The 18,726-nt window shown below is 44.1% G+C and overlaps 1 protein-coding gene across 2 annotated transcripts in view; it reads right to left on the reverse strand.

The window, feature by feature from the left end:
• Window positions 1–18,726, reverse strand: part of LOC149439234 (coagulation factor XIII B chain-like) — a 95,925-nt gene that overhangs the window by 43,256 nt on the left and 33,943 nt on the right. For both annotated transcript variants that reach the window (XM_089659296.1, XM_089659297.1), the window contains exons 4-7: window positions 17,500–17,679; window positions 11,872–12,039; window positions 11,464–11,655; window positions 6,062–6,277 (exon numbers count right to left, since the gene is read on the reverse strand). In XM_089659296.1, the coding sequence (XP_089515422.1) occupies window positions 6,062–6,277; window positions 11,464–11,655; window positions 11,872–12,039; window positions 17,500–17,679 (756 nt within the window). The remainder of the gene's footprint in view (window positions 1–6,061; window positions 6,278–11,463; window positions 11,656–11,871; window positions 12,040–17,499; window positions 17,680–18,726) is intronic.

Consider the following 18,726-nt stretch of genomic DNA (forward strand, 5'->3'; position numbering starts at 1 on the left):
GTGAATGCAGGGCTGGCACTGCCTTTTTGGCGAAGAAATGACGGCTTGGCACTCTCCACCGCGGCGCGGCACAAGCCATCATTTCTCTGAAAGGTGCTGAGTCCACCACTTGGAAAGGGAGGGACTGCAGCACCAGCAACTTGGACAGGAGGACGTTCAGCTTTTGCACCGTCGGGTGCGTGCTCGCAAACTGTTGTCTCTTGGAAACGGATTCCAAGAAAGACTGCTGACGGAATCCGTGAAGAGGAGTAGCAGGAGAAGGAGCATCTGAACGAGCGGAAGATGCCAACGAGCGACAACTCCCCTCAGCAGAGGTGTTGGAGCCTTGACTGGCTGATGGAGGGCGATTGACGTCGGGTGACGGAGCAAGTAACGGAGCGGGTGATGGAGCGGGGGCTGGGGCGGGCAGAACCGCCGTATCTTTATCACGGTTTTCCCAGGCCACCAAATGGCGACGCTGCATATGCTGCCGCAACGCTGTAGTCCCAACATGGGCCCCCTGGCCACGCTTGACTTTCTGGCCACATAGTCGACATACGGCTACGTTTACTTCCTCGGGCGGCTTGACGAAAAATTGCCACACCGCCGAGTAGGAAACTTTGCCCCCGATACTCCTCACTGGCTGACTGCTGCTTCCTCCGTGCACACCGGCACCACTACTGGCCGTGGTGGTAGGCTGCAGTGGAGCTGGTGCTCTACTCCGTGGACGTTTGGCTCCACTGACACTGCTGCGACCCTGCTGCTGTCTCCTGGGCAACCCACCGACTGTTTTGCTCGCTGCCAAGCTGCCACCCTCTTCTCCTGATGATGCGGAAGAAATTGCCTGATGACGACGAGGCTGCCAAGTGCGATCAACCTCCTCATCATCAAGTAGGGTCTCCGCCTCACTACTAGCCCCCTCGGCTGCGTCTGGGTCAGGAGACAGACCTGTCTCTAGACCGGCTACCGAGCCACTCTCCTCGCCACTACTTCTTCGCCTGGCTGCTGAAAAGGCGGATGTCTCCCCCCGTTCCTGACCGCCCTCTGTTAGCTCTTCCTCACTGTACAGTGGGGCTGAGCCCACAGCATGCGATACTTCGCTTGGTGAGGGAACACCAAAGGACAGGGGCAGGTAGAGGACACGTGATTTCAGTGGGCTTGGTCCCGGGCCATGCCAACTAACGGTTGTGTCTGACGTACCCACCGACCGTTGGCTGTAGGTGTCAGAGGTGACCTGGGAAGAGGAAGACGACCGAGCCAACCAATCGACGACGGCAGGGTTGTCGGTGGAGACACGACCGCTGGATGACACCGGGAGCACTGGCCTCTGGCTGCGAATAGTGCTGCCTCGACCCCTTCCTCTGCTGCCACGTCTGCTCGCTCCTAAAACATTGCCTCCTCTGCCACTCCTCTGCATGTTGTCTGACATACTCTTTAATTAAACGATTATGTGTCCCTGAGTAACAATTCTGTGTCCCTGAGTAACAATTCTGTGTCTGTGCGAGTAACAATTCTGTGGCCCTAAGTAACAGTTCTGTGGCCCTCAGTAACAATTCTGTGTCCCTGATTAACGTTTCTGTGGCCCCAAGTAACAGTTCTGTGGCCCTCAGTAACAATTCTGTGTCTGTGCGAGTAACAATTCTGTGTCTGTGCGAGTAACAATTCTGTGGCCCTAAGTAAAGTTTCTGTGGCCCTAAGTAACAATTCTCTGGCACTCAGTAACAATTCTGTCTGTCCCTGAGTAACAATTCTCTGGCACTCAGTAACAATTCTGTCTGTCCCTGAGTAAAAATTCTGTGGCCCTAAGTAAAGTTTCTGTGGCCCTGAGTAACAATTATCTGGCACTCAGTAACAATTCTGTCTGTCCCTGAGTAACAATTCTCTGGCACTCAGTAACAATTCTGTCTGTCCCTGAGTAAAAATTCTCTGGCCCTAAGTAAAGTTTCTGTGGCCCTGAGTAACAATTCTCTGGCACTCCGTAACAATTCTGTCTGTCCCTGAGTAACAATTCTCTGGCACTCAGTAACAATTCTGTCTGTCCCTGAGTAAAAATTCTGTGGCCCTAATTAAAGTTTCTGTGGCCCTAAGTAACAATTCTCTGGCACTCAGTAACAATTCTGTCTGTCCCTGAGTAACAATTCTCTGGCACTCGGTAACAATTCTGTCTGTCCCTGAGTAACAATTCTCTGGCACTCAGTAACAATTCTGTCTGTCCCTGAGTAAAAATTCTGTGGCCCTAATTAAAGTTTCTGTGGCCCTAAGTAACAATTCTCTGGCACTCAGTAACAATTCTGTCTGTCCCTGAGTAACAATTCTCTGGCACTCCGTAACAATTCTGTCTGTCCCTGAGTAACAATTCTCTGGCACTCAGTAACAATTCTGTCTGTCCCTGAGTAAAAATTCTGTGGCCCTAAGTAAAGTTTCTGTGGCCCTGAGTAACAATTCTCTGGCACTCCGTAACAATTCTGTCTGTCCCTGAGTATGAATTCCGTGGCCCTAACTAGCGTTTCTTTGTCCCTAAGTAAAGTTTCTGTGGCCCTCAGTAACAGTTCTGTGTCTGTGCGAGTAACAATTCTGTGTCTGTGCGAGTAACAATTCTGTGGCCCTAAGTAAAGTTTCTGTGGCCCTAAGTAACAATTCTCTGGCACTCCGTAACAATTCTGTCTGTCCCTGAGTAACAATTCTCTGGCACTCAGTAACAATTCTGTCTGTCCCTGAGTAAAAATTCTGTGGCCCTAAGTAAAGTTTCTGTGGCCCTGAGTAACAATTCTCTGGCACTCCGTAACAATTCTGTCTGTCCCTGAGTAACAATTCTCTGGCACTCAGTAACAATTCTGTCTGTCCTTGAGTAAAAATTCTGTGACCCTAAGTAAAGTTTCTGTGGCCCAGAGTAACAATTCTCTGGCACTCTGTAACAATTCTGTCTGTCCCTGAGTATGAATTCTGTGGCCCTAACTAGCGTTTCTTTGTCCCTAAGTAACAGTTCTGTGGCCCTGAGTAACAATTCTGTGTCTGTGCGAGTAACAATTCTGTGGCCCTAAGTAACAGTTCTGTGGCCCTCAGTAACAGTTCTGTGTCTGTGCGAGTAACAATTCTGTGTCTGTGCGAGTAACAATTCTGTGGCCCTAAGTAACAGTTCTGTGGCCTTCAGTAACAATTCTGTGTCTGTGCGAGTAACAATTCTGTGTCTGTGCGAGTAACAATTCTGTGGCCCTAAGTAAAGTTTCTGTGGCCCTAAGTAACAATTCTCTGGCACTCAGTAACAATTCTGTCTGTCCCTGAGTAACAATTCTCTGGCACTCAGTAACAATTCTGTCTGTCCCTGAGTAAAAATTCTGTGGCCCTAAGTAAAGTTTCTGGGGCCCTGAGTAACAATTCTCTGGCACTCAGTAACAATTCTGTCTGTCCCTGAGTAACAATTCTCTGGCACTCAGTAACAATTCTGTCTGTCCCTGAGTAAAAATTCTGTGGCCCTAAGTAAAGTTTCTGTGGCCCTAAGTAACAATTCTCTGGCACTCAGTAACAATTCTGTCTGTCCCTGAGTAACAATTCTCTGGCACTCAGTAACAATTCTGTCTGTCCCTGAGTAAAAATTCTGTGGCCCTAAGTAAAGTTTCTGTGGCCCTGAGTAACAATTCTCTGGCACTCCGTAACAATTCTGTCTGTCCCTGAGTATGAATTCCGTGGCCCTAACTAGCGTTTCTTTGTCCCTAAGTAAAGTTTCTGTGGCCCTCAGTAACAGTTCTGTGTCTGTGCGAGTAACAATTCTGTGTCTGTGCGAGTAACAATTCTGTGGCCCTAAGTAAAGTTTCTGTGGCCCTAAGTAACAATTCTCTGGCACTCAGTAACAATTCTGTCTGTCCCTGAGTAACAATTCTCTGGCACTGAGTAACAATTCTGTCTGTCCCTGAGTAAAAATTCTGTGGCCCTAATTAAAGTTTCTGTGGCCCTAAGTAACAATTCTCTGGCACTCAGTAACAATTCTGTCTGTCCCTGAGTAACAATTCTCTGGCACTCAGTAACAATTCTGTCTGTCCCTGAGTAAAAATTCTGTGGCCCTAAGTAAAGTTTCTGTGGCCCTGAGTAACAATTCTCTGGCACTCCGTAACAATTCTGTCTGTCCCTGAGTATGAATTCCGTGGCCCTAACTAGCGTTTCTTTGTCCCTAAGTAAAGTTTCTGTGGCCCTCAGTAACAGTTCTGTGTCTGTGCGAGTAACAATTCTGTGTCTGTGCGAGTAACAATTCTGTGGCCCTAAGTAAAGTTTCTGTGGCCCTAAGTAACAATTCTCTGGCACTCAGTAACAATTCTGTCTGTCCCTGAGTAACAATTCTCTGGCACTCAGTAACAATTCTGTCTGTCCCTGAGTAACAATTCTGTGGCCCTAATAACGTTTCTGTGGCCCTAAGTAACAATTCTCTGGCACTGAGTAACAATTCTGTCTGTCCCTGATTATGAATTCTGTGGCCCTAACTAGCGTTTCTTTGTCCCTAAATAACGATTCTGTGGCCCTCATTAACAAGTCTGTGTCCCTGAGTAATGGTTCTCTGTCCCTAAGTAACTTTTCTCTGTCCCCAATTATCGTTTCTGTGGCCCTAACTCTGTCCCTGTCCCTAGTACAGAGCGGTCTGCCTCTGTTCAATAACTGCAGGCAAATGAAGAATTCCAAAATGGCCGCTATTTATAGCTCGACCATTACACAGTGCTGGCTGGCTGGCTGCTGATAGGCTGATGCGATCACATGTAGTTGAGGAATGCATTATGGGTCAGCGCGCCTTGTCTGCGCGCCTTCCCAGACATCCCCGCTCCGTCGCCGCACATGTCAGCCGCCATTTTCTGAAAAATTTCGATTCGCGCGTCCGAAGTAGGCTATTTTTCGGATTCGGCACGAATCGAAATTTTGCCGATATTCGACTCGAATTCCACTTCGGATACTTCGATTCGCTCATCTCTAGTTATAAACTAATTTGGGTTATTTTTTTGTAGTACTAAAAAGATAGCTGAATACATTTTGGCTAAGATATATGAAGAAAGATTATTTATTTGCAAAATTTTATAAGAAAAACACGTCTTTTTTTCAAAATGTGTGGACTTTTTCATTTATATAGCAACACAATAAAAATTCCAGTGGTGAATAAATACCACCAAAATAAAGTTTTTATCTGTCTCAAAAAAATGCTAACAAATTCATATAGACAAAGTGTTCCATGACCGCGCAATTGTCATTCAAAGTGTGATAGCACTGAATGCTAAAAATTGGCCTGGACTGGAAGCGGGTGAAAGTGTCCGGACTGGAAGTGGTTAAGGGTCCATTCACACCAGCACGTGGTGAAGGAAACTGGGTATTTTTTCTATTTTTACTATTTATATGGAAAAAGATCAAAAATGAAAAAAAATTCTATTAAAATAGAAAAGCCAGGATAGTAAGAACCTCCCTATAATGATTTTTTTTTTTTTTTAAAGTAGCCACTCCAAAGTGATCCTAATATTGCCACAATTGTTCAGGCTCCTCTCCTGGACTGAAATTTCTTACTTTGATTTCACTGCACACTGTGAGCTTCACAGTGTGCATTGGAAGTTGCAGCAGGTCGAATAGAACCCGCCTCATTTCCTGGCTGGAGGATTTCCAGCACCATGTATCTCTTTGTCTCCAGTCTAAATGATCCTGGCCAGCACCTTTTATTCATTGGGTTTCACATGGACTTTTAATTCCTTGCACATGCTTCACTATAGGATCTATTTATAGAAAAAAATATATAAATCGCTGGACAATATGTCTGAAGCATTTACCCAACTGTAATGAATTTTCCTCATAATTTAATTATAATATAATTATTTTCCATGGTAATCAGCTCCATCTAGTGACCATTTTGCAGTATTTTCAAGAGAGAGGTATTTCAGGAATATACTGTGTTTTGGCCACTAGAGGGAGCTGCCAATCATAGAAAATAATCATGTTAGACAAAATACAGGGCAACACTGGTTACAAATGGGAGAATGACAATTTTTTTTTTTAAAAGAAACCCATTTAAGTTGTGCAATATAAATGACTATGTTAGTAATTGTGATAAATTTTCACTCACTTATGCAAGATGGATAAGCCAGTGCAGGTTCAGCTGAGACACTGTAAGGATCTGTTGGTTTAGCGCATGTTGCGGTCAATGAAGCCCTATTAAAATATCCAGCCTTACATATAAACTGGACAGTTTCACCTTCTCCGTACAATGATTCCCCATCATGTTTATCGTGCAGCTCTAAGGAGTTGTCATCCATTTGTTGTTGGTCTAGGTGACAGGTTCCTAGATATAAAATAAATACAAAAAAAAAAAAAAGAAAAATGGAAAAAAAATGTGAATCGGTCAGAGATACAAGTATGCAAGGATGATGCTGGAGATTTTTTACTTTCCTTTGTTTATTAATGTCCAACTATCCCCTCCTGTATAGAGGCAGCCAATGTTAAACTGACAGCATTTTTTTCAATGACATGGACTTTGATTCGCTAACTTTACTACCCCTCCCTCACTCATGGTTATGCATGACACAATGAAAATACCAGATATGAAAAAACTCTCTCTCTCTCTCTCTCTCTCTCTCTCTATACACAGTATATATATATATAGCCCAGCTTACAGAGTGCAGTGGTCAGGAATATGTCACATACAGCCCAGTGTACTGCAGTGGTCAGTCACCTATTAGACCCATGCCAGTCATATAATGCACTCAGTATGGAGGAATACCCATCTACATATACAATATGGTCCCATCAGACCACTGGATGCTAAACAAAAAAAGACAGAAAATTTTGAAAGCCTAATACATTTTTCTTCGTTTCTGCATTGCACTTGCATTTTTGCAAATAAATAATCTTTTTTCATAAATTTAAACCTGCTTTACAAGCGCTTTATGTTTTTTTATTTTATGTCTCTAAACCACCCCCCATGTTAACCTGTGGGGGAGATTTACTAAAACTGGTGCACACAGAATCTGGTGCACCTGTGCATGGTAACCAATCAGCTTCCAGGTTTTATTGCCAAATCCTAATTGAACAAGCTGAAGTTAGAAGCTGAATAGTTACCATGGACAGCTTCAGCAGATTCTGAGTGCACCAGTTTTAGTAAATTTCCCCTCTCATGTCATTTCTCTCTTCTATCAGTATAACTTCTGACAGGTTTTCCTGACACCAGAAGAAAAAACACATTGACAGGGGAGGAAGCTCCCGGCACACAGCCTGTTATTGCCAGCCTCAGCTCTGTTCCTGTGTGCTGTTTGAAGGGGTGTGTGTCCCTGTGTCCCTTCCCTCCAATCAGCTCTCAGAGTTCTCCTCACTGAATGTAACTTTAGCTCTCCATTCCCTTCTTTCTGAAAGCTCAAACAAGCTGTATACATCTTGCACTTTGAATGGCCGTATAGAAGAAAATACAACAGATAAACAGGTACAACTTATGTTGGATGATTTGTGTCTTCTCTGTGTATCACCTGAGGCAGGGGCAGACTGACCATTTGGAAACTCGGGTACTGCCCGAGAGCCCGGGGTCAGTTGGGGGCCCCATGAAATGGGGTACCTTTTTCATAGGCTTTTTTGAGTTTGGGAAAGGACACAGGGGCCCCATGATCTCCTATTGCCTGGGGGGCCCCGTGAGTTGTCAGTCCACCCCTGACCTGAGGCAAGTCATTTCACTGGGTGAAGGCTTTACATCAACTTTAAGCAATCCTAAATCCATTTAAAGTAAGTCAACAGCAAACATTTTTCTAGTTTTGCATAGAATAGGAAGGAAGGATTAGAACGTCTGGAGGAAAATAAATTTAATCTCCAAATACGGAAAGGTTTCTTCACAGTAAGATCTGTGAAAATGTGGAATAGACTCCCTCAAGAGTTGGTTCTGGCCAGCTCAGTGGATTGCTTTAAAAAAGTCCTGGATTTTTTCTTTGATACACAGAATATAACTGGATATAACATTTATAGGTAACGTTGATCCAGGGAATATCCGATTGCCATGTACATGTACAGTGTCAGTAAAACAGTCCTTGATCTGATTTTTAGTTGCTTTTATCAAAGAGTTAACAGTTTTGATGAGGTTGTATGGGATTCCTAAAGAACTGTAAAACTTGAGGATGAACTTCTTGGCAAGAAAATACTATACAAAACAGGTGGATTGGCAAAAATAGCAACAGTCTCTGTTAAGTACCATTGGTGTACTTCCTCAGATCCAGGAATGAATCTTCCTCTTCACCCAGCTGCACTGAGGAAATCCCTGGGAAAGGATTCCAAGAGCTAGAAGTTAGGCATGAGAACTAGTTGGGTGTTCCACCTGACCGCCCTCTCCCGTTATCTGGACGAGGGGGTGTAGAAGTCCTATTCAGTTAGCTTTGCAGGTTAAAGCTGCTTTCAGGCTTTTTGCTGGGCTGGTTTCTTCCCGGCATACAGGTTGGCCCCCCTAGGAGATGGTGGAACAGTGGAGATACTTCTGTCTAGTAACCAGCCTGTAGGTAGGCTCCTCTACCCCTCCCAGGCTCCACACTCCAGCTTTCCTCTCAGTCCATCTTCCACCCGACACTGTACACTGCTCCCCAGGCTGTGGAATATTTAAGGGTTGTCCTTGGTCACCATGCTCAGCCTCCTGCCAGGGAATTGGCCAAAGTCAGATCTGGGCCTCTTGCACTTCTCCACCTCTTGTCAGGGTCCTGTCCACGGCAGAAGTTCTGGAAGATCTGGAATTTGTGCCAGAACTCTGCATGGCCGCAGAAGTACACATCGGCCTCAGTTTGGTGCCAGACGGGCTTTATAAGGAGGCTCATCACTTCCTCAAGTTGCTGGATGATCTCTAGCTCCCTGTGCCATGTTCCTGTTTCCTGTGATTCTGACCTGTGATTTCCTGTTACCGACTCGGCTTGCTCCTGGACCTATTTACTCTGCTTACCCCTGATCTGAGCTTGGCCTGGCTTATTGATACTCTCTCTCTCCTCTGTGTATGACCTCGGCTATCCCATCTGACTACATCTGCTCTGATTCCCACCTGGTACCTGACCTTGGCTTGAACCAACTACCCAGTAAACATCTAAATCCCGGGAGGGCCTACATACCATGCACAGGCACCTCCTGTCTGCAGACCTATCTCCATGCACCAGCTGTGCTTCTGAATGGACCACCAACCAGCACTCCTACAGGCGACCTGTGCAACTTTGAGCCAGACTCCTGCTGTCCCACTCTCAGGGGAGTCTGGAACTTAGCCACAAGGGAAGCCCTCTCTCCATTGGCCTCCATCACCAGGTACGTGATAGTATCATCCAGCCAGCATGTCCGAGGCCAAGAGAGGCGCTTCCGTACTAGAGGCCCTGTGCCAACAGATGACGGCACTTACCCAAGCAGTGAAGGATCTACAGCAAGGACACTTCCAGTTAGAAGGGCGTCTTCACTCCCTGTCTACTTCTGTGGACCAGGATCCCTCCACCAGTTCCAATCCAGTAGCCGCACCTGCCAGTCAGTCTCCTGCCACCACTCCTGCTATAGTGTTACCACCTCTGGAGCCCAGAGTTCCTACTCCTGGAAGTTTTCTCCGGGATAGACATAAGTTCAGAGCTTTCAAGAATGCCTCTGAATTATATTATGCTCTGCAACCCAGGACCTTTTCTCTGGAAGCGGTCAAGGTCGGGTTCATCATCTCCCTCTTGTCTGAAGAACCTCAGTCTTTGGCACATAGTCTTCTGGAATAAAAGAGCCCAGCACTTAATTCAGTGAGTGAATTCTTTGAAGCCATGGCTGCCCTCTACGGCGATCCCCAGAGGACCTCCACTGCTGAGTCTGCCCTCCATGCTCTACTACAGGGTCAGCGGCCTGTGGAGGACTACATAGTGGACTATCCATTAATGGTCTGCAAACACCAGTTGGAACGATGCAGCATTGAAGTACCTGTTCCGCCTAGGCCTGTCCGAGTCCCTCAAGAACAAGTTAGCTAGGGTGGAAGCTCCTCCTTGGAGAACCTTATCCTGCTCGCTACTCAGTTGGATCGGCGTCTACGGGAAAGATAGTGAAAACAGAGATACGATCGATAACATGTGATCGTATCTTCCAACTATCAAGTATCGATCAAAATCCACTTCCCTGTGTGTCATATTAAACAAATTGGTTGTCGAATAGATTGATTATTTTTACGAGAAAAGATTGATTGGAAAATAAATTGATAATTTATCCAAGCATGTATAGTCACCATATTGGACCCCTGAATAGCAGCAAAAACCTGACAAAGATTCTAAACCTATCGTGCCCACCCTGTGGGTCTTTGGAACCTTTTGTGTAGCCCTTGGGGCCCCTGCAGACACTAGTCTGTGTTTCCCAATATTATTGAAGTGATCCCAGTCTAGAACAACTCCTATATGACGTCCACAGTCTGATAATCTTTTATCATGCCTGCAGTCTCTGATCATCTCTTCTATCATATCTGCAGTCTCTGATTATCTCTTCTATCATGTCTGCAGTCTCTGATCATCTCTTCTATCATGCCTGCAGTCTCTGATCATCTCTTCTATCATGCCTGCAGTCTCTGATCATCTCTTCTATTATGCCTGCAGTCTCTGATCATCTCTTCTATCATGCCTGCAGTCTCTGATCATCTCTTCTATCATGCCTGCAGTCTCTGATCATCTCTTCTATCATGTCCGCAGTCTCTGATCATCTCTTCTTTCATATCTGCAGTCTCTGGTTATCTCTCTTTTCATATCTGCAGTCTCTGATCTTCTCTTCTATCATGCCTGCAGTCTCTGATCATCTCTTCTATCATGCCTGCAGTCTCTGATCATCTCTTCTATCATGCCTGCAGTCTCTGATTATCTCTTCTGTCATGTCTGCAGGCTCTGATCATCTCTTCTATCACGACCGCAATCTCTGGCACTAAATACCCACTTTTATGGTTGGCCCCTTGGCAGTACTGGGACAAGGTCATCTAGCGCCCAGGGTGAACATATCAAATGGCGCCCCGCCAAATGTGTGGACATTGTGTCAGCAAACCCCCCCCCCCAAAAAAAAAATATTCAAGCACTAATCTTCATAATTACTCCCTAAACATAAATTCCCTTTGCAAACCAAAATCCTCCCCAAACAGAAGTTCCCCCTTCTTCCAGTACAAATCCCCCTCCTAGCACAAATCCTCTACCCCTCAGATTTCCCCTACGTGCATAAATCCTCCCCCCTCCAAATCCCCCTCTCCCACCACAAATCCCCCAGATCCCCTCTCCTAGTACTATTCCTTCCCCCCAAATTTCCCCTTACCAAATGTCCCCAATAATTCCTACTAGCGCAACCTCCCCCACTCCTTCTAGCATAACCCCCCCAAAACCCTACTGTGCCCAGGGCAAACATCCCTTCGGCCCACCCCTTGTCCCAGCCCTTCCCTTTGGTGATGTTGGTTGCCACACTTGAGGCTGCATCCTATCAGAAACATGTTTGGACATACACTTTAGGCAGGAATAAGGTATAAAAAAGACTACTTACTTCCAGAAAAGCATCTTTGATATTTCATCTCTCCATCATAACAGAAAGCCGATAATTGCCCTCGGCGTCTAAATTTTCTTTTACATTTTACTCTTATGTCTGTGCCATGCTTATGTGTCATAAGAGCATCTTCTGGTGAGACAAGCTCAATGTTGTTTTTATCTAAACCGGTGCTGGAAACTGTACAAGGCTCTGCAAAAAAATAAATTCAGATTTGGCTAGGTAGAAAAAGTGTATCTAAAGAAATGATGTGTAGTACTGGAAGAGTGGAAAACAGCTGAATGTTTTTCAGACACCTTCCCATATAAACCCAATTAGCCAATGAACGGTAATATTGATCACTCCATTTCCTTAGGTCTACCAGAGGTTAACATGGTCCAAAATGACTTCTACTGCTATGGTACTTACTGAAGCACTGTGGTAGCTCACTCCACCGACCCTCTTCACATATTGCATTGTTCTGCCCATTGTGTACATAAAGCTCCTCACACTCGATAGTTATCAAAGATCCAGCATCATAGCGATCTTTTTTAGGAATCAGTTTTCCATTTGAAATCTCAGGAGGGTCACAGATCCCTAAAAATATAATAAAGAATATATATTGCAGGCTATAATTAACCACTTGAGGTCTGGAAGGTTTTACCCCTCTTCATGACTAGGGCCTTCTGCACTACACTACTTTAATTGGCAATTGCGCGGTCATGCAAAACCCAAATTAAATTTAGATCTTTTTTTCATGCACACAGAGCTTTCTTTTGCTGGTACTTGAGCACCCCTGGGTTTTTAATTTTTTTTTTTATATAAAATTCAAAACACTAACAATAACGTATAAAGCCATTTATTACTCTGCCCCAAATGACATCACCGATCTTGTCTCTAAATATCACCCAAACCATACTCTCCGCTCCTCGCAAGACCTCCTGCTCTCTAGCTCCCTTGTCTCCTCCTCCCATGCTCGTCTCCAGGACTTCTCCAGAGCTTCCTCCATCCTCTGGAACTCTCTACCCCAATTTATCAGACTATCGCTTACTCTGCTCACTTTTAGGCGATCTCTGAAAACCTATCTCTTCAGGGAAGCCTATCCTGCCCTCAGCTAATAATGGAATCTTCTACTCTTCCTACCAGTCCATCCCCCACAGTTACTACCTTTTGTACCACTAGCCCCTCCCTCCTAGATTGTAAGCTCCCAGGATCAGGGCCCTCAAATCCCTCTTGTATTGAACTGTATAGTTACTGTATTGTCTCCCGTTATATTGAAAGCGCTGAGCAAACTGTTGGCGCTATATAAATCCTGTATAATAATAATATAAATAGAAAAAATACAGAACATTTTGAAAAAACTAATTACATTTTCTACTTTGTGTTCTAAAATATATCTAACAATAAATAAATACAATTTCTTCATAATTTGAGGGGCCAAAATGTATTCTGCTACATGTATTCCCAGTTACTGTATATTAATTAGTTTGTGTGGAAGTTATAATGTCTACAAACTACGGCATGCGTATATACTGGAATTCACGCAGCTTTGTTGCTATACTGGTAATGGCGGTGATCAACGACTTATAGTGGGACTGTGATAGTGTGGAAGGCATTCTGGTGCTAACAGACCCTCGCTGGGAGGTACACTAACTGACTGACATCAATAGTACACCTAATACAATATTAGTGCAAGTAATACAGTGAACGCCTATAATACTGTACACAATCACAGTACTAATGACACTGGCTGGGAAGGGGTTAACATCAAGGGGCAGTCAAAGGGTTAAATGTGTGCCTAACAAATATAATGTGTGTAATATATGCTGCTTTTACTAAGAGATCTGACTGTTTTTTCTCCCTGCTTTGCAGGGAGAAGAAACAGCCAGGTCGCTGCTTTTTGCACGTTAACACAGGGCTCTGTGCTGTGATTGTGCCAATTAGCAGGTCTCAGCCATAAATCATTGGCTGAAATCTGTTGACAAAATCACGCTGTGTCCAACCACAGTGCAGGTCAGCAGGGGGTGCGCTAATGTGCCCCCCAAACCTCAAAGCAGACGGCAACGTTTTTTAACTCTACTGTGCTGAGTGGCAAATGGTTAAAGTGATTTTAAAGGTTAATTTTTTTTATTTTTGGAAAATAACAAACATGTTATACTTACCTGTCCCCTGCAGGCTCTCCCAGGGGTATATTTACCACAAGGCAAACAAGACATTTGCCTAGGGCAACATTTTTCATGGGGGCAGCACTACCCCCCGAAAGAAGGGACATACACAGCATGAGGACCAGGTGCGATCAGAGAGGCTGCGGGCTGCTTGATGGTGTATGCAGAGCCTGACTCTTGTTCTCGGGGTGAGTGTCTTTTCTCTTGATGGGGTGGGAGGGGGGTTGCCAGTGTATGGGGGGCATTTCGTATTGGAAGGCTCTCTTGGTTGGGGGGGCTGGGGTGTTGTGTCAAGCTTTCTTCATTGGGGAGGAGGGTGTTGGTCAGTGTTGGGGTCTCTCCATGAGGGGGGGAGCTGATTTTTGTGATGCCTAGGGCAGCACGAAACCTAAATACACCACTGGGCTCTCCTGGCCCTTCCCTCCTGTCAGGTGCCCCCACAGCAAGCAGCTTGCTATGGGGGTACCCACTGCTCCATGTGTCCATTCACACACGGAGCTGCGGCTTGCCACCGCCCCCTCTCTCTCCTCATTGGCTGACTGGCTGTGATTGACCATGGCTCCCGCTTGCTGTCTCAGCCAATGAGGAGGCAGAGACTCGAGACAGCCGAGGCTGTTGTGCACATCACTGGATCACAATGAGGCTCAGGTAAGTATTGAGGGAGCTGGTGTGTATTTAGCACAAGGCACTTGCCTAGGGCAGCAGTTTTCAGGGGGGCAGCACCTCCCCCCAGAAGAAGGGATGAAAGAAGGGACACGCGCGGTATGGGAACCAGGTGGGATCCGAGAGAAGCTGCGAGCTGCTTGATAGTGTATGTAGAGCCTGACTCTCGTTCCTGGGGATGTTCGGAGCTGTGAAGATGAGTGTCTGCCAAAGGGGGGTGTAGTGGAACGCTGTCCCGGGTGGGGGGCAGGGGTGTTGTTCGTCAATGTTAGCAATGTCAGGCTCTCTCCATGGGAGGGGGAAGGGGGGGTGTTAGTCGGTGTCCGTGGGGGCAGACAATTTTTGTGTTGCCTAGGGCAGCACAAAACCTAAATACATTACTGGCTGGGGGCACTGCTCAACACAGATTTTTTTTACTTCATGCATAGAATACATGAAGGTAAAAAACTGTGAGCCTTTACAACCACTTTAAAGATATAAAAAAATATATAAAATAGTAAATAAAAATAAATGCAGGTCTGTAATCATCAATAAATCTTTAACCCCTCGCCCTCCAGAGGATTTACCCCCCAATTCCTGACCAGTGCATTTTGTGCGTTACGACGCTGCAGTACTTTAACTGACAATTGCGCAGTCATGCAACACAGCAACCAAATGAAATGTATGTCCTTTTTTTCCCCAAGCATAGACCTTTCTTTCAGTGGTATTTGATCACCTGTGCATTTTTATTTTTTTGTGCTATAAAAAAAGACTCAATTTTGAGAAAAAAACTATATTTTTGACTTTTTGCTAATAAACACGTCCAGTAAAAAAAAATTTAAAAAATCAAATTAGTCATAAATTTAGGTCAAAATGTATTCTGCTACATGTCTTTGCTTAAAAAAAAATCCAAATACATGTAAATTAATTGGTTTACGTGAAAGTTATAGCGTTTACAAATGGCGGTATATTTTTAAAAATTTATTTTTACTAGTAATGGCGGCGATCAGTGACCTATAGCAGAACTGCATTCTGACACTGGGGGGAACTGACTTGGTGTCGCTGACATCCCCAGTGACCCCAATACAGTGATCAGTGCTAATAAAAAGCACTGACACTGTACTAATGGCACTGGGCAGGAAGGGGTTAACACCTGGGGTGATCAAAGGGTTAACTGTGTGCTGTTTTACTGTGGGCTGTGTTAGTGCTTTCACCTGTAAGCACACTGCTTTGTATGGCTCTGATATGCAGAGTCCAAGGTCACGGCCCATGGCTCAATTAACTCAGCATTTGTAGAGGATAATTATAAACTAAGGTGGTATATTCTTCCACTGGGACCGGGAAGTTCTGGTATCACTCTTTGAATCCATTCTTTAGAGGGTGTAAAGAGCTAGGTTTTTGGTGACTGGCCTGTGACCTGGGGGCTGCATGTAGCCCTTTCATACTGTGAGGTCCTCAAGACTCCTGGAGACACAAATCTGTTTTCCATATTGCATTGTTATAGTAGTGATTCCTAGCAGTCAGGTTCCCAGTCTCCAGCAACTCTTATTTCACAGTGTCTAACAGTCTCCGGCAGGATGTCCACAGTCTCTGACCATTTCTTGTGTTAGGCCTGCAGTCTCTGACCATCTCTTATATCATATCTGTAATCTCTGACCATCTCTTGTATCATGTCTGTAATCTCTGACCATCTCCTGTATTATGTCCACAGTCTCTGACAATCTCTTTGACTATGTTCTCTCTGTTGTCTCTGATAATGAATAACTGAATTTTACGTGCAGCCCCTTGGTGATGTCAGGGGCCGCACTTGAGGCCCTCCATATCATGAACATTGACCACCACTGAGCTAGGTACTCTTAAACATAACTGCTGGGAAAGTCTCAAAATTAAAACATTTTGGATTGATGTTTACAAGCTGGTTTATACGGTTTAGGAAAAAGGAATACGTAGAAACTTCTACGAGGTTCTCCTTAAACTACAACCCAATGCTTGCACATAATATCAAACAAAACTACTTACAAAATCTTTACAGTTGGCAAACAAACCTTGGATAGAGCATGGTGGTCTAAGTTACCAATGGTTTCTCAGGTCAAAAATAAGATGACATGGTACTTAATAAATGGGAAAATGGTTACTATGTTTGGTGACTCTGTGAGCAAATTCTGAAAAGTCTGGACACCATGGATAAATCATTATTTTTTAAATCATTTTGATCATTCCCTGTTACTTATATAAACTTTTATTGTTCAAGCATTTTTTTGGGCACTATTGGATGGGGGGGGGGCTACATTATCTCCACCTTTACCTTATCCTTCTCCTTCCTCCCACTATATGTTTTCCTCTCTACTCCTACTATCTCTCTGTTCTTCATACTTTCTCCTAATACTATACTTTCTCTACCCAGGCACACCGATTGGGCAATGCTTTAGGCCAGTGTACTACCTTTGGGTGCCTGGGTATATAATACATACAAGGGTGTCCCTCACCAATGAACTTACTTAGGCGTAGTTTGTCTGCAAATGTTATGTAATACCGAAAGCCTTGCCCTAAGAATCTGATTTTTATTGATGACAACAACCTCTACCTATGATGCATCAAACAGAGAATAAGTGAGCGCTTTCAATAAACAAGCAGCTAAGGCACACAGGATAACCAAAAAAATCCTCACATGAAAATAAAATAAAAGTGCAGCGCTTGAAATTAAATAAATGTGATCAAAGAAAGTCCCAACTGCGGTGACCTAGGGTAACAATGCACACTAACCAGAAGTGCACATTAATAGTGCAGTGTAGGAAGGATGGAGTTCATAAAGTAGTCATCAGCATGGGAAGGGTAGATGTATTCCCTTGGTCAATGAAGGTCCACACGATGGTACAGAGCTGGGCAGAAGAAATCCACTAGATGGCAGAAAATGATCACGGCTCCACCAAAAAAGCACTGCTCCTCCACTGTGCACCAACGATATCTGGGAGAAAAGATGCTCCCCACTCCTCTGCTCTACTTCGTACCTCATCAACCCTTCCCATGCTAATGACTACTTTATGAACTCCATCCTTCCTACACTGCACTATTAATGTGCACTTCTGGTTAGTGTGCATTGTTACCCTAGGTCACCGCAGTTGGGACTTTCTTTGATCACTTTTATTGTGTCACTATGATGCAACAGTTTGCTTTACTTGCATTGTTTTAACGTATGCTGCAATCTAATGAAACACAAAATAAATATTAAAATATGACTATTTAAACTTACGTGGAGCAATGCATCTTGGGTATTTTATGTTTCTGTTCTGGCATTTGGCTTCCAGGCTTTCTTCTGGCGCCATTCCCTCAGTACATATGAATACAATAGCTTGTCCATTTTCAATCTCCATGCTTTCACTATAGCGAACATTATTAAGTGCCATTTCTGTTTCTTGCAATGTACAGTAACCTAGACAAGAACCAAATAGGTTTCATACCGCTTTATACATATCTCCAGACAGGTTTTTTTGGCAGCAACATGCTGGTACAGTACTTTGTATCGACACCTCCCAGTACTGGTCCTGTTTTCAGGATACTAAATTGACTGAAGTAATGGCACTGCTGGAACAGTTAAAAGGCAAAAATGAATCAGTCTACTACAGGACAATTTTACGGTACAGTTCATAGAGGCCCCAACTAGGAATTATGCTCTGCTGGTCCTGAGAATCTCAAACCATGCAGAGCTTATTACTAATGTCCATATAAAAGAACATCTAGGTAGCAGAGACCATAACATGCTTTAATTTATTGTTAGCTGTATACAACAAGCACATATGGGAAAATAAAAATGCTCAACTTTAAGAGCTAATTTTCCAATGCTGAGAGCTGCTCTCCAAGACTCAGACTAAGAGGGAATATTGGCATTGATGAACACAACACAGAAATGGGAGTTCTTCAAAAAGACTGTATGTAAACAAACTGAAAAATATATTCTCATGGGCAACAAGTTTAAAAGGCTAAAAATCAAACCTATGTGGCTTATGGCCATAGTTAAAGAAGCTATAAGTAATAAGAAAAGAACTTTTATAAAAATGAAGGAACGCTATCATCGTTTAAACATTACGAAGAATATAATAGAATATGTAAAAAAGAAATCAAGGCCACAAAAATTGAAAATGAACGATAGATTGCAAAAGATAGCAGTACAAACCCCCAAAAATTCTTCAAATATATTACTATTAAAAAGGTCAGGTCTGAGCATGTAGGCCCTTTACAAAATAATCTAGAGTGGGTGACTGGGGACAAGAGAAAGCAAATTTATTAAATCCCTTCTTCAGCTCTGTGCATACAAAGGAGCATGGGGGAGCTCTTGTCCATAATGGGCGTGGTATTGACACAGCTCCAGATGATCTGTTCACTAATATGGTCTGGAAATATTTAGAGAGAATAAAGGTGAATAAAGCACCTGGACCAGATGGCATACACCCACGGGTCCTTAAAGAATTGAACTCTGTCA

This window comes from Staurois parvus, unplaced genomic scaffold (assembly GCF_062004578.1).
Source record: "Staurois parvus isolate SC_StPar_1 unplaced genomic scaffold, SC_StPar_1.0 ptg001146l, whole genome shotgun sequence".
In the NCBI taxonomy this organism is placed as follows: Eukaryota; Metazoa; Chordata; class Amphibia; order Anura; family Ranidae; genus Staurois; species Staurois parvus.